Source organism: Melopsittacus undulatus, chromosome 1 (genome assembly GCF_012275295.1).
Source record: "Melopsittacus undulatus isolate bMelUnd1 chromosome 1, bMelUnd1.mat.Z, whole genome shotgun sequence".
Lineage (NCBI taxonomy): Eukaryota > Metazoa > Chordata > Aves > Psittaciformes > Psittaculidae > Melopsittacus > Melopsittacus undulatus.
The window spans coordinates 102,951,558-102,971,431 of NC_047527.1; the positions used below are offsets into that span (position 1 = coordinate 102,951,558).

At 38.5% G+C, this 19,874-nt stretch overlaps 1 protein-coding gene across 2 annotated transcripts in view; it reads left to right on the forward strand.

The window, feature by feature from the left end:
- The window catches only part of LOC101874699 (sodium channel protein type 5 subunit alpha-like), a 168,495-nt gene that overhangs the window by 15,930 nt on the left and 132,691 nt on the right, over nucleotides 1-19,874 (forward strand). For both annotated transcript variants that reach the window (XM_005150025.3, XM_031049886.2), the window contains exon 6: nucleotides 7,739-7,969. In XM_005150025.3, the coding sequence (XP_005150082.2) occupies nucleotides 7,739-7,969 (231 nt within the window). The remainder of the gene's footprint in view (nucleotides 1-7,738; nucleotides 7,970-19,874) is intronic.

Here is a 19,874-nt window from a genome sequence, read left to right on the forward strand (position 1 = left end):
GCCTACATGCCATTTCCAGTAGTAAACACAGTAATTACAAATAACCATAGATTCTGATCAGGAAATGGAGGAATGTAGGGAATGTGACCTGTCAATAGAATACATTTTTTGTATGTTTTTCTAATATCATTTTTGTGGGCAGACAGCATTAGAGTGCCTCAAAAATTACAGACCTCACTACGATGAGTGTTGCTGTGAGAACGGTGGTATACGGTGGCTCGTGAATCACACAGACAAAGTACTCATTCATGAACCATATGAAAATTACAATGAAGCTCTTCTAAAGTCATCAAGATACTGATTTTTAAAAATGGAAGCTTAATGACCTTAAAATGCATATTTGTGTTTGAAAGCGCATTAGCGGAGGAATCTAAGTCTGTGCTGTGAGTTGAGGTTTCAAGACTGCAGGCATAGATAGCCTAATTTATCATGGTGTTTATCCATTTGCATGTGGTAGAAACACTGTTTAAATTTCAGACCCTGAAGAGATCAGAAAATGTTACATCATTGATTTTGGTAGGTTCAGCATTTAATCAACTCCAATACTCTTACATTTGCAAGAATACGGTTACCTCCCATCAAGAAAAAAATCAGTATTTTACCACAGATCTGGTAGTTTTTTCATAGCTTTTTATCTAATCTGTTACTTTTTCTTAAAATAATAAATATTTACTATTAAGTAATTAATGCAGAGATGAGTCCTCTGAGGACTAACTATATGACAATACTTTCTTGCCAAGCATTATCTATGGACAGGTCTCATTCAGCCTCAGTGTTTAACATCTCCAACCTGCATGACAAGGTAGAGAAGATAGCAAAAAAACATGCATGGTAGATCCTGTCAGTGATTATCCTGAACAGATGTTGGCAATTACATGTCAAAAATGTTCAAAACATCAAGAAACTGGATCAGATTCTCAAACACAGCTCTTTAAAGTTAGGAAGGCTTTTCCAACCCTTATTATGCACATCTACACTGTAATATAAATCTAAACAAATTTGGTGGTGTAAACTTCGTAAACTCATAGGGACATATATTAACACCAGCACACACACGGAGTATAAGCTAGAAATGGGAATTCTGGAACTGAGGTGTTCTAGGATTTACTTCCTCATTCCAACGTCAAAGTAACAAAAATTTGTGAAATTACTGAGAGAGCAAGGTACTTTTAATTGAAAGTGTATGTTGAAACACAGCTTCTAAAGAATACTTTTAAGATGCTAATTCATTAGGTCTGGTATTCCTTGAAATCAGATTCTGTCTTAATTTTTCACTTCAAGTTTACAAAGAACAGTCTATTAACAGAGAAGTTTTTTCTCTAATTTGATTTTCATTGTGAAAGGATTTTTTTTTTCTTAGGGAAACAGAAGGTTGAGCACAGTTTTACAGATCGTGTGGGATAGTAATGGCTAGTCAGAACAAAACCCAGGGTTTTCCAGTTTCCATTGCAAGCGAATTGAAGATTAACTTGGAGGGACAGCCATCTCCAGGGGACACTTTTCACTTTCCATCTTGTCTTAAGCTCGAGCTTCTTCAGAGCAGAGCCTGTAAATTTTGCTGAGTTACAGCAATTTATGCTGTCCTATATCAGAGTTGGAGCTGAACCTTGTTTATATCAAATGATAAATTTAATCTGGTTTTTGTTTAAAACCAAAAAATGAGTATTGAAATTCAGACAAACTTTCTTAAAAATACACCAAAGCCCTTCAGTGATATCAACCGCTGAGTTGTTCCATTTGTCAGGTAATAGAAAAAAAAAAGAGAGAGCACAATTATTTATTGAGGCAATACATCATAACTCACATTCTCTCATTTTTTTTTTCTTTCTATTTGATTAGTTTTTTGATAACTACATTTTTAGGTACTAGTAACTAAATTATTTGCTGACATAACTGCATGAAGATATGCTAATAGACTATCCAGCCTTAGATTTTGTTGTCAAGATTACCTGTGCCCTTGGTATGTTTAAATTACAGATGTGAAGAGCTACAAATTGGCCCAGAACACCTAGCTGCCTGTAAAACACAACTAAGGCTTGGTTTTAATGATAATAGATAATTTCAGAGGAGTCAGTTCATTTTTCAGTTAGCCACATATATTCTAAAAGAAATATTGGCCATGATGCTGTGATTTATTTGGAGATAAGTCTCAGTTTTCAATAATAATGTAGGCTTATGGTGAGATGAAATGTTTTTCCACAATAGGCTTAAAAATGAAAAGATGATGAACACTAATATCTTTCATGAGATTTTTGGGTACAACTGCTAGAAAGGGAGAAGGTTGTTATTCTTGCTTCCTCTTTTGCATCTTAGGTGAAAAATGCTAAGATGTATTCTCCTTTTCAAATTTCTAAGCTTTTCCTCAATAAAATTGATCACACGTTTCATCAGGTAGTTGTATTTGCACAAACATACTTGGCCTCAACATGCTGAGTGAAATTGCTTACCGAAAGTATCAGGCCAACTCCTCCATGGTGTAAGGCTTCTGTCCAGGAAAGCACTTAGAGGCTGGTTTTCAAAGGCATTCTGCTTCACTGGAAATCAATGAGTTTCACTATTGACTCCAGAGGGAGTCAGTAAAGCTAACAATTAGTGCTTTTAAAAATCTCACCCTACCTTTAATGCTCGGCTCTAAAGTGCGCAAGCAGGCACAGGGATGTTTAGGGGACACAGACGCTCAAGGATTCAAAAAGATCTAAACTCTCAGAATCCATTCCCCTGGCCTAAGGCTGTGTTTAGTATACCTCAGACCTGGCATGATATTTATTGCCTGACTTGTTCTAACAATCCTTCAAAGGTGGAGATTTTCAGACTTCCTGAGAAGTCTTTTCCAGCACCTCATTGCTTTTGCCATTAGATGGTTTTCCCTGGGAGGACAGATATAGATGGAGATTCAGCAACACAAATACCCTTCATGGATCCCCACAATTTTCCCTTTTCTGCACTAAACACACCCATTTCTTTCTGTTTTCCAGTTGCCCATGTTAACAAGAGAAATTAAGCTTTGTACCGTAGCTGGATCTCTGTTTACCCAGACTCTTTAAAAGAAAAAATGCTTTTAATTTCTTCATATATCACTTATGTTCAGGTGCTTAGAAAGAGGTAGCATTTTTTCTATGGGAGCATAAAATCTTAAACTCTCAGTGGTTTTATTTATTAATTAGCATCTTGTACATTGCCATAGCAACTGGATTCATTTGTTTTCAGTCTAGAAGGGAACCATGGTCAGCAACAGAGCAACGCACTGAAGTCAGTCATTTGTCTCCCATTGCCAGCATATCTGAGTCCCCCTGTGCTCAGCAGAATCTCTTCCCATGAAATAGAGGGTCTGAATCATAGTTTATCTGCATGTAAATCACCAGTGTTTTTGAAAACTACTAATTGAGGTAATACAAAGTTCTGAGGCACGCACTCATGCCTCCCATTTCAGAAGCCTGTAAAATGCAGGCCATCATCATCACCAGGATTTTGTGAAATGCATACATCCAGAGAAACTCCATTGTGCTTTCTGGAACAGGCATGTACGTCACAGACATCTCACATAAAATGACAGGGTACCGGTGAAAGGTGACCTCATAGAAAATTGGGCCAAGGCACTTTGGGGCCTGATCCAGCTCCCATTTAAGTTAGTGTGAGTCTAAAGGCTATAAATAGTGATGTGAATGTTATCTCGTACTTTACTGATAGCCAGAACAGGGCTCAGAGCACAAGAATTAAGACTCTGTGGAGGAGATGGACCCTCATTCAGTGCTTCGATCTCACTGAAGTCCTGCTGCAGAGATAAATGTCATACTTCTGGTGGGTAAATCACTTAAGTATCTATCCCAGAGATGAGAAATTTGTGTTTTCCTTGGAGACTGACATGACAGTCACATTTCCACGAAAGATGGTCTACAGGAATGCTAACAACCATTCAAGTTTGTTAACATGCTAGTAAACCCTTTTCTGCCCCATGTCTCAGTGGCTATTGACAAAATACGTTCACCAAAAGTGAACTCTTCTCTCCCTACATACACATGAGTCATGCAGATATTTACAAGATGTGTATCCTCAGGAGAAGGAGTAGGCTGGGTGAGGACAATCATAGTGCAAGTCACACTCTCTTTTTTTTTTGTTGTTTTTGCTTTTTCTCCCTGCTTGTTTCCAGACTGTGCATGAAAGTGTCTGATGTTCTGTAGGTGATTGCCAACATCTGGTATGGATGTCATACTGAATTATGCTAATACTTTCTCACATCTCATAGAAGGAATGGATGGTGTTTTGGGATCTTGCCATTTCTCATTGTTTGGTGTTGCTTGCATTTTCTATGGTCTCTGATTTGCATTTGAAAACTGATTATTTGATTAACCTCTGAATGTGGTAATTTCTACATGCATTAACAGGAATGTTTGGGCCAAATCCTTCTTGCTTTCTGCAGATGTCAGGCTGCCTATACAAACTTCATCCTACTGATTTTGGATCTCACGGTGTTTTTCATGTCATGCAAGCAGGATTTCGCCCAGAGGTGTGGAAAGTGTTCAGTGATTCAGGAAAAGCCTGTATTGATTACTCCATAGGAAGTAATCTATAGACCCATTGTCATTAATGGGTGTAGATATTGCTCAGCTTTGGATCAGATCCTCATTTTTTTCTGCATGCTGCCTGGTTTGATGTTTGACTTGCAAGAATTAAGTATATGCCTTTAATGCCCCATAAATGTTATCTTCTATTAAGCTATATTGCAGTGCTCTCATTGGCACTATTTCAAAGGAGGATTATTTATCTAGAAGATTTAACAGTGCTCTAAATTTGAATACATCTAGCATTGCTTTTACAAAACATGGGATTGATTCAGAGAAATGCAGAGCACCTGCAGAGCACCAGGAGGTTCTGGGTGTCCTTATTTCCCCTCAGTCCTTCTCTTTGGGGCACAGAAATTTTAAACGAATGGTGATTTAAACACTTTGCTTAGCCGTGAGTAGTGCCTAGCAACTTGAGGGACACTATGTAATTTTTTAGGCAAATTTTGTTTTTAAAGGGTGAGAAAAATCAGTTAGATTGTGAGTATACCACTCACCAAAAGGTTTTCTTGGAAAGTTTTAACAAAAGTCCAGGAGGCAGAGGACAACTTATTTTAAAATGGTCTTTAATTACAGCAATTGTATTACTGAAACGTTCTCTTCTTAAACTGTTCAGAAACCCATAAGCTATTGTAAAATAAAATAAAAAAAAATAAAAAAAAAAATCAGAAAGCCCTATCATAAAGAAATTATTTGATACCTGCAAGGAATGAACTTGTAAAACTACTAGTATAGGATTGCTATTCTATTTAAAACTCTAGTAAGTAAGCTGGTGAAAGTATGTTTCATGAAATGACCTTGAAATAACAATACTGGGGCTTGATTTGGGAGAAAGATAGTCTTCAGTGGTGATTTGGATTTTGTTAAGTCTTATTTCCTAACATTATCCCTGTTCACATTAGGACTTCCATTGTCCTTGCCCATGTGAATAAGATTAATTAGTGTGCTTAGATGATACAAATACAGGTTCCAAGCTTGTGTTTGTATTACAAACAAATAAATGTACAGCAGGGATTTCACAGTGGGTACTGCAGTAAAAGAATTTGTGGTTTGGCTTTTTTCCCTTTCTTAAGTCTTGGTTTGCATTTGGGTTTCACAAGTTTCACCAGCTTCAGTGAAGAAACATTTGTCCATTCAAAGGGCAGACAGTCCTAGGAATTATTAAAAACATTTCAAAATATTAGCTAAAATGAAACAATAATGCATTTACAATTTAAATTTATTTTTCCCCACCTTGCTACTTGTTTAAGACCTAGCTGTCTTAAAGTTCTAGATAAGGGTAAGACCCCAGGAATGCCTTCAGAATTGGGCTACAGGTAAAACTACTTTCACTTCAAGTATAAATTTCTAAAGGCTAGTTTTTCAGAAGAGCTATGCTTTTTCTTCAGGCATCAAAAAGGTAGCTTAATCTACAGATGGACTTAGAAGTTCAAAACTGGCCTTTTTCTCAGTACCTGAATAGAATTGACCTCATTTGTAAAATCCCTTTCTGGTAAGAAGTGAAGATCACACAAAAACCCAGCTTTTACCTAGTGTTTGTACTGCAATATTTCTTGCTTCATTTTCAAGTACAATCAGAAACCCTCCAATCTTCCCCTCTTTACTGTGCCACAGACTAGCTTTAAAGAGGCAAACAAAGGATTTAGTGAAGAAAGGGGACTACCCACACCTGATGGGTCAGTCCCATTTGGTTAAATGGCAGTTTTAGAGAGGTTCAATCATTCACAGGTTAATCTAATGGCAATACGCTATGGAGGTGTGGAATATTTTAGGCTACTGGATTCAGGGACAGCTGGACCTGCTGGTCATTCAAGAAGTTCATCCTCCTTTAAGGAACTATTATTTCCCTTTAACCACAAAATATTAAGCAAGACCAAAAACCCATTTTGCCTTCCTAAGAGTCCTCAAGTACATTTTCATAGTATTTTAAATTATACAGCGCTAGCTCAGTCTTTGTGGCTGCCAAAGTCTTGGGGTGGAATTCCAGGGAACTGAGATTTAATATGTATGATCTTATTCAGTGAGCAAATCAATGTGCTTCTGTGTATTGCTCAGGAGAATTCCTCCTGTTTCTTTTTTGCACCTTCTTTTTTCCATTTAACTCAATTTCCCTTACTGCTGTCATATTGGTGACAGAGTATCAGAAGCACTGATTGCTACTTACTGACAATTAGATATAAATAGGAAAGAAAAAGCAAAATTGCTACCATTGTGCAACTGATACTAACGTCCAACTACAGCACTTATGTTTAAAAGAAAGGTATTTTTTAAAAAAGAGTGGGGTTTGTCAAATTTGTGTAATATTCAGTCAGTTCAAACAGTGCTTTTCTCCAGGAACACTTCAAGAGCAAGCAATATCTTTTGAGAAAACAGTATAATTATTTATATCCATATATTCATAAAATAATAAACTGAAGCTAGTGTTACAGGTGAAAGACATGGAAAACTAATTTATGTAACCTAAGCCTTTGGTGTTTGTAATAATGTGATTTATCTACATTGGCAGCATATTATAAAGAAATTAACTTGGCCCAGGCATTGTTGGAGCCTCAGGTTGTTTTACTCAAATAGTTTACACTATGTTTATTTTATTGCCCATTTTATTTGTCTTCTTTCTAATCCTAAATTATTGTTGTTTTAAGCAAATGAATTGAAGGCAGAGGAATTATTCATATTAGGATAGCAAGCAGGATTTGACACTAAAATATGTAAAATAACCAGGGAATAAATAACATTTCCATGCCTCTTCCTCTGTTTATATGAGGGATAAAGTTATCAGATTCACCTGAGTGATTTAAAAGTAATTCGCATTCTCAACATTCAAAGAGATTTAGGCTTCGCAGCCTTTCCTGCAGCTCCATGAAAATATAAAAGACATTCCATATTTTCTCTACCCATGAATATTTTTGTATCTCACTGTTCTTCCATCCAGCTCTTTCCCTCCATTTTTAAATTAGTGTTTGTGTAAGAGCAGTACCAAGACTTTTGTTCAGACAGAACTAGGCTAAACTAAAGATTCATAGTGATGACCTGTCTCTTGTTTCTGCTATTCAGATACAAACGTGTACTAAAAACCTTTCCAACTTTCTCTTCCATGGAGATTTTCATCATGAAAAGTAGCTATCTGCTGACATGTTTCAGCCTCTCAGTCTATAAACTCTTGGCTTTTATCTCCCTAGGACTGAAGACCATTGTAGGGGCACTTATCCAGTCTGTTAAGAAACTTGCTGATGTGATGATCCTGACCGTTTTCTGCTTGAGTGTCTTTGCCCTCATAGGCCTTCAGCTCTTCATGGGCAACTTGCGACACAAGTGTGTCAGGGACTACACCAAGTTTAACTCCACCAATGGCACATTGTATTTGGATGGTCGGATGTGGAACACCTCAGAGGAATTTCTTAGTGATCCAGGTAAGCTCTTCTTGACTTTGCTGTCAGGGTTTTGGTCTTTTAAAATTATTAATTATTTATTATTGTTATTTATTGTTATTATATTGACAAAAATCTACATGTGAATCAACAAATGCGGCATTATGTGACTGAGGGGTTTTCATGATGTTGATGTGGTTTCAAAAGATCTAGGTAGCTTTTTCTGATTTCTGTGGTTCCTTCACAGTTTGTGATAAAAGTATTTCTGGTGTTTTCCTATTATACAGACTCAGGTCCTCGTTACACCATTGATGATTTTTACAGTTTTAGGGTGTCTCACAATATTTTTCTTAAAGCTCCCTTTTCTGGAATTACACAATAACATGAACATTTCAACTCTGTATGTGGGTCTGGTTGGCACACTGTTTCTTTAAGACAGTTTATAGCTCTTGCATTTTCTAGCAAAACTTCAAAATCTGAAGTAAGAGTCTTAAAAAAATAAAAGACCAAAGCAGAGCAATTCAGTGTTTATTAAGCTGAAAAATCCCAAGAGCATTTTTTTAAGTAACTCTTGTGCTATTAGGGCCCTAACTCATTATCTGGGTTGGGCCATCCTGCAGTATCTGGTGCTGTGATGTTTATTACCAAAAGGCTTGTTTTCTAGGCCAAAGCAGTTTTTAATACTATGTAGTCTTTTGTACTTTGAATTACAATGAAATAGGTTCACTGAACTAATCCATTAACATTTAAAAAAAATAAGCATTTCGTGTAAGTAAACTTCAGAATGTAAACTAGTGTCAGCTATTGCTGCTCCAAAACTCTCCGAGTCACCTGAGGACCCACACACATTGCAATGGACATGAACTCATATCTAAGTTCACTTATGTTCTTGAAGGAAGGAAGCAGCTAGACTGATGTGCATCGGTGTGAACCTATGCTCAGTGACCTTTGGAATTTTATTAATTTTGAAGAGAAGAATGAAGCACTTAGCAACACATTAACTGGAAATTTGGTTGGAAGGAAGTGATATAGTGTCTCAGGGTACTTCTGCTCTGCCTCTGTGGACCCTATAGTCTTATATCTCCAGCTATCTGCACTACAAAAGCCCTGTGCCTGACTCCTGAAAGCTACCTGGCTTGACCCAGGGCTCTCTTTAGTGCCTGGCACAAGTTTGACTCCAACTTCCTCTGGCTTTTCAGCACTGTGTGCCTTTTCAGCCAGGCTACATGGTCCACAAATTGTGCCAAAGACAGTCGCCACCATTCCACACTGGTGACTTCTGGGCTTTCTGTTCAATTCCTCTCACTACAGTCTGAGAAGCTGTGGAAGCAGTAATGTTAGAAAGGTTTAATTCCAGGAATGAAAAGCTCAACACTGGTGTCTATAATGCATGATGTGGTTGATGGAGCATTAAGGAAGGGCAGATCACAAAGCTCTGTCTGAATCTGGGTTGTGTCTCAGACTGACCTTGACTGTGACATTTCTTTAACCTGAAAGATGGTAGATTTAGAATAGACACAATGAAGAAATTCTTCACTGAGACACTGCCACATGTTGCCCAGAGAAGCTGTGGCTGCCCCATTCCTGGCAGTGTTCAAGGCCAGGTTTGATAGGGATTTGAGCAACCTGGTCTAGTGGAAGGTGTCCCTGCCTGTGGCAGGGGGTTGGAAGTGGATGAGCTTTAAGGTCCCTTCCAACCCAAATCATTTTGTGAATGTGTGAGGTTGTGTCTTCTCAACGTCCATGTATCAGAATTTTTTGTCAGCTAAAAGGGGAAAGACCTCTGTGCCAGGGCTAAATAACCACACTGGACCTATCCTTACTGGTGATGAGCCTGCTGACATGTTTTCCCATGCATGTCATCTGTGCTTCCAGCTTGGAGATGAGTGAATACTCATGGAGCAAGTAGATACCTGTGCACCTATGATGAAGTAAGGCACCTCATGGCTCCTCCATCCACAGATAACAGCTGTGTGAGGTGTTGCTCTCCCTCTCTCAGAGGCACTGAGAGATCAAAGAGGGATGGCTGGAAGTATAAAGCCCAACAATAAGGGGGAAGAGGTGAAATGGAGCTGTGAAGATAGTCTGGCTCTCTGGAAATGGAAGTAGGGTAAATGTACTACTGCATAGTCTCTATAAAAATACAGTTAATGGCAGGGCCAACTGCAGCATTTCTTTATATGGGTGGAATTGTACAGCTGCTCCAGCATACCATGAGCAAGTTTGTTTATGTGGTCCTGATACAAAGAGGAGAGAAGATGTTCCCATAATTCCATTTAGTAAATCCCGCAATGGTGAATATTGTCATGAAAGTATACTTGTTATCACCAAAGAAGATTTACCTACCTCAAAGATGATTAACTTGGTGACATAATGGATTAAAGTGAATTAAAGTTTGACCATGTAGTGCTAATAGTAAGTAATAATAATATCAATTAATGTTTTCATGTTTTCATAATATCTGAAAATGAAGACACAGTGCATCATGGCAAACAGCCATCAGTTATTGTGGATGGAAAACAAAGGTGGAAATAGTTGATGTGAGTCAGTGCAGCAGACCCCTGAAGACACAAAAGAAAAGTAGGTTTATAGGAGAAATGTACTTACCTCTGAACAATAATAATGAAGTGTTCCTCGAAATGCTGGGGAAGCTGGCATAGCTATTAGGCTAGGAAGAACAACATTAAGTAGGATTTTCATTTAATGTTGACTATTGTGCTAAAGCAAATAAGAAATGAAAGGACTGGCTCATTTTGAAACTAGATGTAATAGTGCTTTATATTTCATTTTGCATAAGTATTATGGTGAAATGAAGTGACTGTTTAACAGAATAGTACTGACCACAATTTAATGAGAGTACAAATTTCAAGTACTGCAGGGAATTAAGCAACACATACAGTTAGATTAAAGTGTAGGCAGACCAAATTAGATAAAAAGAGGAATATATTAAGAAACAGAGTAGTGTCAGTGTTTATTCTGAAGAACTGGAGAAGAAAATTGGCCAACATGTTGAGAAGTAGAGTTCACTCAAAGGGAGCACAGACAATTACAAAAGCCCTCTGGAGATTTAAAAACCAGTGTGGCTGAGTCACTTAGTTGGAACAGGGATACTAATCTCAAAAGCAGAAAAAAGAAACCTGAAGAGATTCATAATAATATTTGGGGGGGGAAAAAAGGCATGTAAAGAAATAAAGGTGTGAAAAGCACTCAAAAGCAAAATTGGAAAAATGAATTGCTAAATCTGTCCATCTGGACACTAAAATAGAGAATCAAAAAAGAGTGATATGCCAGTTCTGCTCTTCTTGAAGAGCAAAAGTTTGCTTTGGATTCTCTGAGAGAGGTTTTTAATGTCTTAAAGGACAGCAGGAAGCCTCTGAAATGGCATCAGCCTCCTCTTGTGCCTTTGAACCTTTTTTTCAGTGAATGTGGAAACAAAAACGAGTGAAACCCCTTAAAAGGGTAATATAGTGAAGAATTGCCTTGTGCTGCAGAGGAAATAGCTGAGAGGCTTAGTCACAATGTGCAAAGAAAGATAACAACTTGGGTTTCAGTCTTTCTCAGCCCTTTATATCGAGAGATAACTGCCTGACACAGGCACTTGGTACAGGAGACATTTTGGTTTTGTAGAAGGCCTGGGATAGCTTCAGCTATGCTTTTTTATTCAAAACTGACTTGTCATCTGGTCTAAATTGTATCAACTTTCCTTAGCAACTTTCAGCCCTCAGGCAGGATTTTTTTTGCATCTGTCTAGGGGAAAAATGTCAGTTTATGAATTTTTGTGCATTATCATCGGCTTAACAGCAATTATATGGTAACACTTGGTTTTTGGTTGCTCTTGGAGGAAATAACCACCATGCTCCCAGGGTTCAGGTGTTGTCATTGAAAGCTTAATTCTGTGAAAGAAACTTCCTCTAAGCTACTGCAGGTGCCTTCTCTCAGCAGTTATTGGGCACAGCAGTCATAATAAGGTGAGATAGTCACCTTAATAAGGTGCTTGGTCTCTCTTCAATTCACAGTGGAGGTCTAAAACCTACCTTTTGGTGGGTATGTCTATCTCATGATGAACAGGATGATTTTCATTTTCTTTCCTCCAATTTAAATTACTCTGGTTCTTCACAACTTACATACCTAACCTAAGAACTAGGCTTATCAGGAAAGTTATTCCCATCTGTTGTTGTCTCTAGTTAGCAATGCTTACCACTGCAAACACAGGAATGGGAAAAAGGAATATTAAGGCAGAGGAACCTTATCAGGTCTCCCAGCCTCCTTCACAGGACTATTCTTTGCTTCTATGAATGGAGAGTGGGATGGGGGACAGATGAGCATTACATAGAATCAGGCTAAAAGATTCTCAATGTCAAGTGCCAATGGCAAAGTTAAAATGGAGGCACAGTTCATTCATCTGGGAAAACAGTAACTAGTAGTAAGTAACTTTTTTCCTTCCTGCCATTCTACATTTGGTAAGGGACTACATTCAATAAGCTCAAGAAGGATTATTTAATAATTATTTAGTAGTTATTAATAATGTCAGACTTTGGATTCTGGAGTTGTAGATGAAGCAGTGCTCATATATAAAAATGAAATACAAAGGAAAAAAGTAGAAAATAGTGATACTTATGTCAACAGCATTATGAAAATTATGCAATCAATGTATCAATATTGAAGTTATTGAGCTATTACTTATGTTTAGGAGAGCTAATAGTTTAGAAATATCAGCTGATTGAAAAGATGCAAGCTTAATTCCAATACTTTTAAAGACTTCTAGGAAAGCAGCTTCAACTGGCATGCTTGAAAGCCTGTCTTGGGTTGGAGTGTTTAAATTAAAGATGTATTTGATGAAGTAAAGCTTTATGAATGTGTGAGTTACAGTGGGTTGAAAGCTACATGAAGTCAGATATGTCACTGGTTTAGAGGGAGAAAAGATGGACTGAGTGTATTTGATTCACATGGCTGATGACTGTAGAATCTTTAATGTCATTTATGTATTCCATTACTAAAATGGATTATTGACTAGCCAGTAAGTAGTAAATAGAAATCTGAGTTTAGTGTGTTCTTTTGTAGAGCAGGGCTCAATGTAAGTGCTGAATGCATAAGGAAAAAAACTGAAAGATTAAGTAAAATTATTCTAAAATCACACATGAAATTATAGTCTCAAACCCCAGTATTTTATTTTCTTTTAAACTAGATACCCTACATAAGACACTGTGAAATGGTCTTGTTTTCAAAATGTTCTATATATGTTTCTTCTCAAAATTAGTATCTTGTAAGATAAAATTGAACCCTGTAATTTTCTTTCTATAATCCTGTCCAAACTATTGAAATAAATGAAAATGCTTAAGCTTTATTACCCTTTTTCTGGGAGGAATCAGCTGCTATTTTTACAACTTAAAACAGGACTTTTCAGGGTTTGTATTTTTTTTATTCTAGACTAGTTTCTGTCATTCATTTCATGGCAGTGTTTTTTCTGTTCTTCTGAAACCAAACTGTGTAGTTACCAAAGGTCTGGAAAATGAAAGAAAAAAAAACCACAAACGTTATAATTAAAATTAGAAAATCCAGATAAAGATAAATGTAATACCTGTTTTGTCATCTCCACTTAGACCTGCTTCATGTGCTATATTTAGAAAGTTGTATAAAAAGATGTACAAAATACGTTAAGTTTAGGCCCTTCTTTTAGATACCTAATCTTTGCAGCTTCCAGTTACATCCAACAAAGCAACAGGAGTCGTTTGGAGATGGAACTTTCTGAGGTGGTCTCTGGAGGAGCCTGTTTTCTGGCCTTTAATTACACTAGGCAGCTTAGGGAGATGCCTAAGGTTGAGGAACGTAATCACTCTGCACAGGTTACCTTTGGTTGCAGAATGATTTACTGATTGATGTGATACCCAGCCATGGTCTTCTTGGGTACAGGATCAGAGACTTGTGAGAAGCAACTGATCTTGAGCATGGTGTGAATGCTGTCAGAGCTAGGCTGACTGCTCCAAGTTGATATATCAGGAGTGGTTCCAGACCAATGTGAAATAATTCAAAAGACTTTCCACATCCTCCTCATTGATATTGTAGGTGTAATGCCCTGTTGAAATAGCAAGCATGGATGTTGAGGCATATATCTGTAGATATATAGAAATATATGTCTGGGTATACATATGTATCTTATGTAAGCTCTGTGCCTGATTATTAGCTCTGCCTGAGGAATTTCTTCATTTTTGCTTTCAGAACCACTGAAATGAAGCTGTATGAACAGATATTCTGAAATTGTATGAGAACTGTATAGAAAATAATGATGTCCAAGTCAGATAATAAATACAGCAAGTTTGGAGAGAGCTGAAGTGTTTGAGGTGTTGTCTGAAGTGGTAATAGAAGACAGTGAGGGATGAGTAATTATGGAGGTGGGAGGAAAGAGGGAAGCAGTAAATCAGGTTGAGACTGGAATAGGTGTTTTATTATTTATGATTGTATATGAACTGATGATTAAGACAAAGAATCTCTCTGGCCTTTCAGACTGCTTTTCAGTGTGGAATCTATTCACGTATCTCCACTGTTAATTGTAAATATTGTGGCTTTGTTCGGGTGCTGTGGATCTTATGATAAAAAGCTTCATAAATGCTCAAACCTTAATGCTCTGATGTGTTATTAACATGGGTATTGTACCTGTGCACTTCAATGTTTTAAGCTAAATAGAAGAAGAAAGGCACAGCAGAAGTGCAAGAATCATAAAAACATAAGAATTGGTACTATTGTATCCAACACAGTTTCTTCTCAACCATTCAATAAGCATTTTTTATTTTGTTTTGTGGTGAAAGAGTGAGTTCTTATCCTGGAACAGTTTGGAAAACAGCAGTATTTGTCCTCCAGTTACATTTGTTTTGCTCTCATCACTGCATTACTGCTCACAGAGAGATCTACTAAAGGAAAAATCTGATCCGGAACGATGAGACTGACCATTTTCAGGTTTTCTGCACCTTCAAATTGTAAACTACCAAACTAACGTATCACTTGACTTGCACAGTGATGTGCATTTGAAAGGACCTCATCTGTTCCCTTTGGAGCCTGTCTGTTGACTTCTGCTTTCTCGGGGTTCAGCAATAATGTGCCTTTAAAAGGCAAGAAGTAGCTTTTGTTTTTAAAACTGGACAGTTAGCCCAGGTGCACTGTGAGCCCACTGGCAGAGGATGCCTTGCATTGCTGTTTTCCATTATTGCACTGGTTTTAAGGAATAAGTAAAGAAATATTTTCTCCTGGTATTTTTCATCCACTCTGAATTCACCCAAGTGAGGTGAGCATAAAATCTGGGAATTGCCAGGCTCAATGTGGCCTTGATGTACCTAAGCAGTATCTGTCTTTGACACGGAGCAGCCCCACGTGTTCCCGAAGAAATCAGTAATGCCTGAAGTATAGATATTTTTCTATATTTTTATTAACATTATCTCTACATATTCTTATCTATGCAAGTAACAAATCTCTCTTGAATATTTTGGCCGCAGGGAGAGCCTGCAGCAGTAATTTCAGCAGCTGAAATGCAAGCATAGTAAAAGAGATTTCCTTTATCTTTACCTTCAAACATTTTTATTTTATTCTTTTTTCTTAAATATCCCTCCCCTCCATTTCCTTAGGGCAAGAACCATTCTGTGACTGGAAGCACTAAAGGCTCCCTCATTTTCTAGAATGCATGCTATTTGTTATTTTGATAGTCACCCCTCTTCTAAGATAAAAGATCTAAATTTTTTCAATTGCTCTTCTTATTGAACATTTCCCAGTCATTCTCATTATTTGCTTCTCCATAACCTTCAGTCCTGCAGTTACCCCATTGAAAGCAGTGCTGTGATCTGTCTTCTGGATTATAGAATTGTCGAACTGTTTAGGTTGGAAAAGACTTTATTAAGTAAATCTAACAGTGCCAAGTCCACCACTAAACCATGTCCTGAAGCACCACATCTACATGTCTTTTAAATACCTCCAGGGATTCTGACTCCACCACAGCCCTGGGCAGCCTGTTCCAGTGTCTGACAATCCTTAACGTGAAGAAATATTTCCTGATATCCTCCCTTGTTGCAGATTGAGGCCATTTCCTCTTGTTCTACCACTTACTACTTGGGAGAAGAGACTAACACTCACCTTGTTACAACTTCCTTTCAGGTAGCTGTAGAGAGCGATAATGTCTCCCATGAGCCTCCTTTTCTCCAGGCTAAACAACCAGTTCCTTAAGACACTCCTTGTAAAACTTGTGCTCCAGACCATTAATCAGTTTCATTGCTCTTCTCTGGACATACTCCAACACCTCAGTGTCTTTCTTGTAGTGAGGGTCTCAAAACCCAGTACAGTATTCAAGGTGTAGCCTCACCAGTGCCAAGTACAGGGGGATGATCACGCACTGTTTCTGATACAGACCAGGGTGCTGTTGGCCCTCTTGGCTGCCTGGGCACAAGCTGACTCATGGTCATGGCCGTCAGTCAGGACCCCCAAGTTCTTTTCCACTGACCAGCTTTCCAGACACTCTTTCCAACCTGTAGCATTGCATGGAGTTATTGTGGCCCAAATGCAGAACCCAGCACTTTGCCTTGTTGGACCTTATACCATTGGACACAACGTGTTGATCCAGCCTGTCCAGATCCCTCTGTAGCGCCTTCCTCCCATCAAGCAGATCAATACTGCTTTCCAGCTTGGTGTCATCTGCACTTGATCCACTTGATCATTGAAAAAGATATTAAACAGAACTGGATAAGACAAACCGCTAGTTTATAGGTTGCTCCCAGTTGTTCCCCATCCTGTTCCTCCTGCATCTCAATATTGCACTTTTTTATTTTTCTTTTTACTACAGCTTCATAGTACATGAAAATGTTGGCTAAGGATCTCTAAAATCCTCCATATCTCTTACTTGAGCTGATACAAGGAATTTAAAATTTGACAAGGTTATGGATGGTGAGATTTTTCTTCTCTGCTTTGCTTCACATTCTGGCAACATAATATTTCCCTTTGCATTTTTCCACTTGTTATTTTTTTCGTTATTTTTTTTTAGTGGAATAGTGTTCCTCATTCAGTCCTTGCCTTGGACTTGATTTACTGGGAAAATACTCTGTATAGCAGATTTTGTCACCTCTCTGCTTACCCTCTCTTTCTCTTGTACTTACAAGTGTAATAAAGTGGTGCAGATAGATCCCTCTGTCAGCTTGCAGAGATACTGAACATTGACTTTTCATCTTAACCTTTGTCTTCTGTCTCTTAGTTTTTGATCTAATTCATCTGTTTTCTATATCACAGTGCAAGAAGGAGTATGTTCTTCTATTTTCTGGCATCTGTCTGTAATCACAAGTGCATTCAACCCTTGTGGCAGCTTTTGATTTTAATTCTTTTGTGTGAAACGTATAAAAACCTCCACAGAACCTCTACAAAACTTCTGGAGAGCGCACTTCAGCATTTTGCTGCCTATTCATGTGAAGTGTACCTCTAAACAAGTGGTACCAAATATGCTTTTAGTTACACTATGCAGCCTACAGCACTAAGAGCATGGGTCTGCATCACTGGTCAGACACTGAGACATGGAAGGAGGCTATCTGAAGATGTTTAAAAGCAAGCATGAATGTTTATTGCTAGACATTGTCTCCTGTCTCGTCTTCCTTGGGATGCTCATGGACTTGGCATGCTCCCCATGTGAATCTGACAATATCCAAATTCTCTGCTCCCCTCTAGTCCACAGCTCCAAGTGCTCCTGATGTGTTTTTCCATCCCTCAGACTATACAGGCAGCACAAGGCAGGTACTGTGGATCTTTGAGGCTTTCAGATCCTCTTCCTAGTGTAAAGGAGCCATCTAGCAGATAGCTCAATTGATATTTTTAGTGGCTTTTTTCTCAAAGAGGGAAACAGCTGTACTGTCAAAATTGGACACATTTTCTGTGCTGTGGTAACTGCTGAGTCCTGACTGAGATATTTCTTCTTTGACTTGTCTTGAGCATGGGGAGAAGCACTGGTAGAAGCCTACCAGAGATACTCAAGTTTATGGAGACTACTTCCCTCCTAGCACCTTCCTGTATGGCTTCCTATGACCTCCTCCCAGCCCCTCTGTACCTCCTGCGAAATAGCTCATGCCCAGAGTTCAGGGCTGTGTTTATCCTAATGTCATGGGTCAGCCCATTCTCTCAATAAAAAGTTGGCCTCTTGATCTCTGCTCCTCTACCCACCAGCCATCCACACAATTAACTCGTCCTGATCTGGTTTTAATCAAAGTTTTGCAAATGTCCCTCCAGATGCTTATGGGTGAGGTGGCAGGAGAGGGCTGGGCTAGAAGCCCAGGTGGAAAAGGGAGAGAAGGATGGGAAGCAAGGAGAAGGGACTACCCAAGAGCCTGTGAAACCCAGAAGAAGGGCCAGCAGCAGCAAATGCCAGGGGACAGCAGAGGACAGCCAGATCCTCTGTCATGGGGTGAGCAACAGGAAAGTAACTGATTCTTATAATTTTTCTCAACCCCTTTTAGCAGGGAAGAACTATCTGGCAGTGCCATTTATTCCCAAGCATTCTTCCCTAATAATACCCTTAATACAACCTGTTCCATTGCTTTTGTGAGGCATGTTTTTCATCTTCAAACTCAATTTCATTTATTAGAGACTTCACTGTGTGTGACACAGTGTGCACACATCAAGTACAGCAAGGATTTGTTTCAATTATTATGTACTACCAGGAGGTACAGTGTGTTTGTGCCGGTGGGCAAAAGGGCGATGAGGGGGTGTTATCTATTTTGTTTCTGTGTCATGTATCACAACTGTAAGGTGATGGGGCTTTCTGAATGGCATTTTAGATTTGGAATTGGGAGGTTTGATGGCTGTCAGTGCTTTGTGCCAGCCATAGCACAGGGAGAAAGTCTCCAACCAGCAAGCACTCGTGTGGCTGCAATAAATAGTCCGAGATAACAGACACCTCTCTGGAGTTTTTGTTAGAAAGTCAGCCAGAGGACTCTTCTCTGGGTAGTGACTAATGATATTTGAATGCTGCTCTTCATGCAAGTGTGATATATAGCTTTTTTCCAAATTGGAATAAATTAATTGTAAGATGAGTCAAAATACCATTTCACTTCGGTCTTCGAAGGACAAACAGAAGCTAGATTCAGCAACTGGTTTTGAAGCTGACTCTAACCATTTTTATTTTTCAGAATGGGAAAGTTTTCCTTTCCTTTGCACAGAATTGAAGAGGCCTTCTACCCTGCAGCTCTATACACTGTCTTTTGTCTCAGTGGTGTGATGTAGGTGTGAAAAGTATAAGCTGGAGCATAATTTTAATGTTTTAATTAGAATTTTAAATTATTTTTTTTTAGGATGCTTGACTTTATTTTTTTAACTTGACAGGTGGAGCCATTGTGAATGTTTCCTCTGTTAGAATTACCTGGAACGGGAGGGAGCAATGCAAAAACCTGGAATATATTGATAAATCAGAAAACGTGTAGAATGAAACAGCAGGAATTATGAGAAGCTTGAGGAATTAACTGGAATGGAGAGATTGCAAGAATATTCTAGAGGAATTTGTGTATTTCCTCTCTACTTGCATACAGGAACCTTAAAACTAAGGTCAATGCTGTGTGCTTTGAGCAGTGTAGGAGACAGGGCATGGTCCTGTAGGAGACACAGCAACTCATGGTGTTACATGAGGGAAAAATGAGGCAATAGATTTTCATTTTCATAATGCTGTTACAAATTTAATCATGAAGTGACACTGGTGGTTAGGGCTGCTACCAAGCTTCTTGGTGTCCCTGGAAAGCCAGGAGCTCTAAAGCTGCTGGAGAGATTGAATTACTCTGGGCTAATGTAAATGTAACCAAGATGAATTAGTGAACATTATTTCCTGGGCTGTGTTTAGTATGAGGTCCCTTCACTAGTGATGGAGAAAAGCAGACATTACTCCACTATACAGTCATGGAATTTTGCTGCCTGGGCTTTGTGTCACATCTAAAGACTACCATCA